At 36.2% G+C, this 7447-nt stretch overlaps 1 protein-coding gene across 1 annotated transcript in view; it reads left to right on the top strand.

Annotated features, from left to right (window-relative positions):
* The window catches only part of LOC125658207 (exportin-7-like), a 33157-nt gene extending 27605 nt beyond the window's left edge, over window positions 1-5552 (top strand). Inside the window, exons 26-29 of the mRNA XM_056149141.1 lie at window positions 193-347; window positions 1780-1878; window positions 2741-2868; window positions 5010-5552. Of these exons, the coding sequence (XP_056005116.1) occupies window positions 193-347; window positions 1780-1878; window positions 2741-2868; window positions 5010-5118 (491 nt within the window). The 3' untranslated portion in view covers window positions 5119-5552. The remainder of the gene's footprint in view (window positions 1-192; window positions 348-1779; window positions 1879-2740; window positions 2869-5009) is intronic.
* The last annotated feature ends 1895 nt before the right edge of the window (window positions 5553-7447 follow it).

Raw genomic sequence — 7447 nt, forward strand, 5'->3', positions numbered from 1 at the left:
CCAGTAATATTGATACAAAAAGTATTTATTTTGTGATTATCACCTCCGCTTATAAATTTCTATTTTGGGCGTCAAGCTTGTAACTTTCAACAGCGGGGAGAAAAACCCTTGCATGTGTGATTCTTCAACATACGAGTTAACTAATCAGAATTCCTGTAGTGAATTGAGTTGGTTTGTGTTTATTTTGAACAGATACAATGGTTTGTACTGGCTGCTGTGCCACTCTGGACACTGTCATCACTTATCTGTTCAAGAATCTTACAATCAAAAAGAAGAAACGAAATCACATGCAGCAACATGAAGCTTTTCTACGAATCCTTGAAGTTCATCCTGAAATCCTTCAACAGGTACTAAATGGTCTAATTCAACACATATAATATATTCAAACTGGTCTGGTGTGAATTCACGATGGATTTAAGTTTGTTGATTGTAGATTTATGTAGTTGCTAATTGTAAGGACAGGAAGAGACATTAGCGTTGTCATTCACTAGTTTATGTGTCTGAACATGGTTGTAGATTGGTCGTAGTTGCTAATTGTAAGGACAGGAAGAGACATTAGCATTGTCATTCACTAGTTTATGTGTCTGAACATGGTTGTAGATTGGTCGTAGTTCCTAATTGTAAGGACAGGAAGAGACATTAGCGTTGTCATTCACTAGTTTATGTGTCTGAACATAGTTGTAGATTTATGTAGTTGCTAATTGTAAGGACAGGAAGAGACATTAGCGTTGTCATTCACTAGTTTATGTGTCTGAACATGGTTGTAGATTTATGTAGTTGCTAATTGTAAGGACAGGAAGAGACATTAGCGTTGTCATTCACTAGTTTATGTGTCTGAACATGGTTGTAGATTTATGTAGTTGCTAATTGTAAGGACAGGAAGAGACATTAGCGTTGTCATTCACTAGTTTATGTGTCTGAACATGGTTGTAGATTTATGTAGTTGCTAATTGTAAGGACAGGAAGAGACATTAGCGTTGTCATTCACTAGTTTATGTGTCTGAACATGGTTGTAGATTTATGTAGTTGCTAATTGTAAGGACAGGAAGAGACATTAGCGTTGTCATTCACTAGTTTATGTGTCTGAACATGGTTGTAGATTGGTCATAGTTTCTAATTGTAAGGACAGGAATAGACATTAGCGTTGTCATTCACTAGTTTATGTGTCTGAACATGGTTGTAGATTGGTCGTAGTTACTAATTGTAAGGACAGGAAGAGACATTAACTTTGTCATCTTCTGACAAACTGAAAGTGGACAATCATTTCATTACATTCATAAATCAACAAATTTTCCATGTTATTCTTTATATCAGTTCTAGTTTAGCAGTCATTTTTAATAGAACTGCATTTGACTGATCTACATTAGCAGTCCTTTAGTAAAAGCAGTTCATTAAATAGAACTGTATTTGGCAGTTCTAGATTAACAGTCAATCCTGTCAATGTCCAAGTATTGTGTTTTACATGAAGTACAGTATGTTGTAAATATGATGCCAATAGGATCTTCTTTTTATGGATGTGATATTTTGTAGAACTCTTTATAATAGTTGTGTTTTGATGTTTTACAGACACGCGGTACCGAAAGAGTTTTATTTATTTTTAGGACTCGTTACACAATGTGTGTTTTGATGTTTTTTAGACACGCGGTACCGAGAGGGTGTTATTTATTTTGAAGACTCGTTACACAATGTGTGTTTTGATGTTTTTCAGACACCCAGAACCGAAAGGGTGTTATTTATTTTTAAGACTCGTTACACAATGTGTGTTTTGGTGTTTTTCAGATGCTGTCCACTGTACTTAACATTATTATGTTTGAAGAGTGTCGAAATCAGTGGTCCATGTCAAGGCCCTTACTAGGGCTGATTCTGCTTAATGAAGAAGTGAGTACATTTATGACAACCTGATATAGGCCACTGCAAAGCAGGGCACCCCCTCCCTCCCACAACATGACATGTCATAAGATACCATCCCTTCAGTGAAGTAAGATTGATGAATTTCTGTGTCATTGACCTTGATCTCTTATATTTGATATATAATATATAAACTTCAATATCAAAATCTTGATTGGATAGCGTTCTTGGAAATGTAATTTAAATAATATACAAACTACTTCACAAAGACTATTTTACTAAGAAATTGCCATTCCAGTCACCTTGACCTTTTACCTTCCTCTGGGACCCATGCAGGTTTTCATTCCCAAAAGTTTGATTATAATACACACATCAACGCTTTGCACACATTACATCCCTTGTCCACCATCTCCCTGTTTAAAAAATCGTATTTCCCTACATTGGCCCTTGTCATTTTCTGATCTGTTACTTTGACATTTGTTATTTCCATCAAATGTAGTCAACTACAATAATGCCCCGGGGTGGGGCAACCCATAGACTTGTATGAAAACTAAACAATTAGCTATATTTCACAGTAGTAACCTCTTACATTTGGTAGGGTAAAGAAGGTTTTTCACCAATTGACCTTTAGCTGACTCTGTAAAGGGACGTAACTCATGGAGAAGTGTTGATACGTGTATTGAATAGGAAATGTGACTTAAATTTGATACACAAATAATTAAAACATTCCCCTTTCATTGACCTTTACCTTACAGCTATAAAACCAATCAAAGCTAAGGTCATTTAATAGGGTATCATTCCAGCAAGTCTGACAAAGTATGAATGTAAAACATAGCTTTAAATTCTGTACACTTAGTGCTATATATTTCAACACATTTCGTATTTCTTGCAGTATTTTAACAAGTTGCGGGACAGCATAATTGCAAGCCAGCCCCCAGATAAACAACAGACAATGGTGCAGTGTTTTGAAAATCTGATGAGTGGAATAGAGAGGTCGCTGCACACCAAGAATCGAGACAAGTAAGTATCATGTGCAGAAATTAACATTGATTGTATCTCGTACAGAAATTAACATTGATTGTATCTCGTACAGAAATTAACTTTGTATCTCATACAGAAATTAACATTGATTGTATCTCGTACAGAAATTAACATTGACTGTATCTCGTGCAGAAATTAACATTGATTGTATCTCATTCAGAAATTAACATTGATTGTATCTCGTACAGAAATTAACATTGACTGTATCTCGTGCAGAAATTAACATTGATTGTATCTCGTACAGAAATTAACATTGACTGTATCTCGTGCAGAAATTAACATTGATTGTATCTCGTCCAGAAATTTACATTGATTGTATCTCGTACAGAAATTAACATTGATTGTATCTCGTGCAGAAATTTACATTGATTGTATCTCGTACAGAAGTTAACATTGATTGTATCTCGTACAGAAGTTAAAATCGATTGTATCTCGTACAGAAATTAACATTGACTGTATCTCATTCAGAAATTAACATTGATTGTATCTCATTCAGAAATTTACATTGATTGTATCTCATTCAGAAATTAACATTGATTGTATCTCGTACAGCAATTTACATTGATTGTATCTCGTACAGAAATTAACATTGATTGTATCTTGTGCAGAAATTTACATTGATTGTATCTCGTACAGAAGTTAACATTGATTGTATCTCGTACAGAAGTTAAAATCGATTGTATCTCATGCAGAAATTAACATTGATTGTATCTCATTCAGAAATTAACATTGAAATTAACATTGATTGTATCTCATTCAGAAATCAACATTGATTGTATCTCGTACAGAAATTAACATTGATTGTATCTCGTACAGAAATTAAAATCGATTGTATCTCGTGCAGAAATTAACATTGACTGTATCTCATTCAGAAATTAATATTGACTGTGTCTCGTACAGAAATTAACATTTATTGTATCTTTTGCAGAAATTAACATTGACTGTATCTCATACAGAAATTAACATTGACTGTATCTCATGCAGAAATTAACATTGATTGTATCTCATTCAGAAATTAACATTGACTGTATCTCATACAGAAATTAACATTGTTTGTATCTCGTACAGAAATTAAAATTGATTGTATCTCATACAGAAATTAACATTGATTGTATCTCGTACAGAAATTAACATTGTATCTCGTACAGAAATTAAAATCGATTGTATCTCGTACAGAAATTAACATTGACTGTATCTCATGCAGAAATTAACATTGATTGTATCTCGTGCAGAAATTAACATTGACTGTATCTCACAGAAATTAAAATTGTTTGTATTTCGTACAGAAATTAACATTGATTGTATCTCATTCAGAAATTAACATTGACTGTATCTCATACAGAAATTAACATTGATTGTATCTTGTACAGAAATTAAAATCGATTGTATCTCGTGCAGAAATGAACATCGATTGTATCTCGTACAGAAATTAACATTGATTGTATCTCGTACAGAAATTAACATTGATTATATCTCGTACAGAAATTAAATTCGATTGTATCTCGTACAGAAATTAACATTGACTGTATCTCATTCAGAAATTAACATTGATTGTATCTCATTCAGAAATTAACATTGATTGTATCTCGTACAGAAATTAACATTGATTGTATCTCGTACAGATATTAACATTGATTGTATCTCGTACAGATATTAACATTTATTAAACAGCAAAGGATAAGCTAAGTTAGAGAAAATCATTTACCGGCCTGGTCTAAGTCGATTTCCAGTCTAAATTTACATACTGCTTCTCTATTCAGTAACTTTGAATTCATGTTGAACTTACTCAGTAATTCATGTCAATCTAGTATTATCAATGGAAGTTCCAAATGTTACAAAAAATAGCGTGATGATTCTCCGGTGTAGTCTAACATTTGTTTGTTTCCATCTAAAAATGATCATGGACCAGATCATTTACATGGATGTATTATGCAGAGATTAATTAAAGGAATGTGTTGAATATATGTTATGCTGCACAAGGAAAAATATTAAAACAGATTTACCTTTCATAATTTCAAAGTGGAAAATGCATAACAATGATATTAAGCTAAGATTCATCAACTTTTAATATAAATTTGTGTGCTGATGCTTTCATATTTTTGAATGATTTATTATTTTAGATTCACACAGAACTTGTCTTTGTTCAGAAGAGATGTGAATGATTCTCTGAAAGCCCCCAATGGCCAAAGTCCCACAAATTCCACACAGTTCCTGGACATGATGAGCTAGTACAGGGAAAATTCTGTAATCATGTGACTTCATCCTCTTATCATGTGACAAAGTGAGCCAATTGGATGTGATCCTCTTATCATGTGACATATGAGCCAATCGGATGTATTCTCAGTGACATTCCTGCTCATGTGTGCTGATTTTGGTGAATAGAAAAATGTAAAAAAGCAATATAATTGGTTTGTGTACTTAAAACATTTATGTAGGGGTGATATAGGTGCATGAAAGTGCTAGAATAATATCAATTTTGGGTGAGAATTTTGTTGTGAATGGATGCTGCATCCTGAAAGGATGACAAACTACTAGTGGTTTAACTGTGTTCTGCTGTGTGGATCAGGGAGTGCTGACTTTATTGTTATGGGTTTTTATTGATGTTATAGTGCCATGTTGGGTACTAATGCACCGCATGGTGTGGAATAAAATTTCAAACTGAGGTATTTTGTTTTTTTGTTTTTGTTTTCTTATCCTGAAATCACAATTTGTGACATTAGTGTTTTCAAAGTTCTAAACATTCATTGCTGTACAATTACTACGGCTAGTATCTAAAAAATGAAAAGCAGACTTCATAGCTAGAAAATTGGAACTTGTTTTTACATGCCCGTCAAAGACGGGACGTATTATGGTATGGCTCTGTCTGTCTGGACCTTGTGGGGAGGATACAGACCAAACCGTATGCTCCAGGATATTGCAACTTCATAAATTTGATCACCATGATGAGAGGAAAATGCCTTTTGTTTTTGTTTTTCAAGGTTAAAGGTCAAGGTCGTAGTATCACTTAGTTGGAAAACCTTGTAGGCAGGATACAAACCGGACCCTAAGCTCCAGTATATTGCACCTTGGTATATTTTATCACCATGATGAGAGTGAGAGGAAGATGCTTAATATTTTTCAAGGTTAAAGGTCAAGGTTGACTAGGATCTGGGGGGGGGGGGGGGGGGGGGGACAAAGCTCAAGACTCCTCGCAGTACTAATTTTCACCACTAGAGGGAAAAGGGTACAGTTGTGTACAGGGGACCTATTCTCAATTTGACCTTGTGTACCTTGTACATGTGTTGTTGCTCGTTCAATATTTCTGTATGGTCACAATATAGAGGTTTTATGAGGTAAGTTGATGGAGTTGGCCTTTGATCAGATTTGTGTCTGAGAAGCGATACTTTGGGATAGGCTGAGGGATCGTTTTTATGTTGACTTTCAATCAAAATCCCAAGAGATGAGGACTTTCCAGAAAATCAATTCAATGATTCTAGTAGAAGACATTGTGGAGGTGGATTTCTTTCACAGAGAGAGTACTGGACATCACCTGCCACTTTCACTGTCAGATCACAGAGAGAGTGCTGGATATCACCTGACACTCCCACTGTCAGATCACACAGAGAGAGTACTGGATATTACCTGCCACTCCCACTGTCAGATCACACACACAGAGTACTGGATATCACCCACCACTCCCACTGTGAGATCACACAGAGAGACTACTGGATATCACCTACCACTCCCACTGTTAGATCACATAGAGAGTACTGGACATCACCTGCCACTCCCACTGTCAGATCACAAAGAGAGTACTGGATATCACCTGCCACTCCCACTGTCAGATCACACACACAGAGTACTGGACATCACCTGCCACTCCCACTGTCAGATCACACAGAGTACTGGTTATCACCTGCCACTCCCACTGTCAGATCACAGAGAGAGTACTGGACATCACCTGCCACTCCCACTGTCAGATCACACAGAGTGCTGGATATCACCTGACACTCCCACTGTCAGATCACACACAGAGTACTGGATATCACCTGCCACTCCCACTGTCAGATCACATAGAGAGTACTGGACATCACCTGCCACTCCCACTGTCAGATCACACAGAGTGCTGGATATCACCTGCCACTCCCACTGTCAGATCACACACAGAGTACTGGATATCACCTGCCACTCCCACTGTCAGATCACATAGAGAGTACTGGACATCACCTGCCACTCCCACTGTCAGATCACAAAGAGAGTACTGGATATCACCTGCCACTCCCACTGTCAGATCACACACACAGAGTACTGGACATCACCTGCCACTCCCACTGTCACATCACACAGAGAGTACTGGATATCACCCACCACTCCCACTGTCGTCAGTCTGATCACACAGAGAATATTGGACATCACTTGACACTGACACTGTCAGTCTGGGACATCTGGATATCGCAGCTGATCTAAATACATGTGTATAAGTTGGAAGGATGCAGTACAAAGCATTGTGACTATAATCTCAAAACCGAAAGACATGTACCAGTAATTGATAAATTCAAAATACAATAAAGTCTCTATC

The sequence above is a fragment of the Ostrea edulis genome, chromosome 9 (assembly GCF_947568905.1).
Source record: "Ostrea edulis chromosome 9, xbOstEdul1.1, whole genome shotgun sequence".
NCBI classification, from domain to species: Eukaryota; Metazoa; Mollusca; class Bivalvia; order Ostreida; family Ostreidae; genus Ostrea; species Ostrea edulis.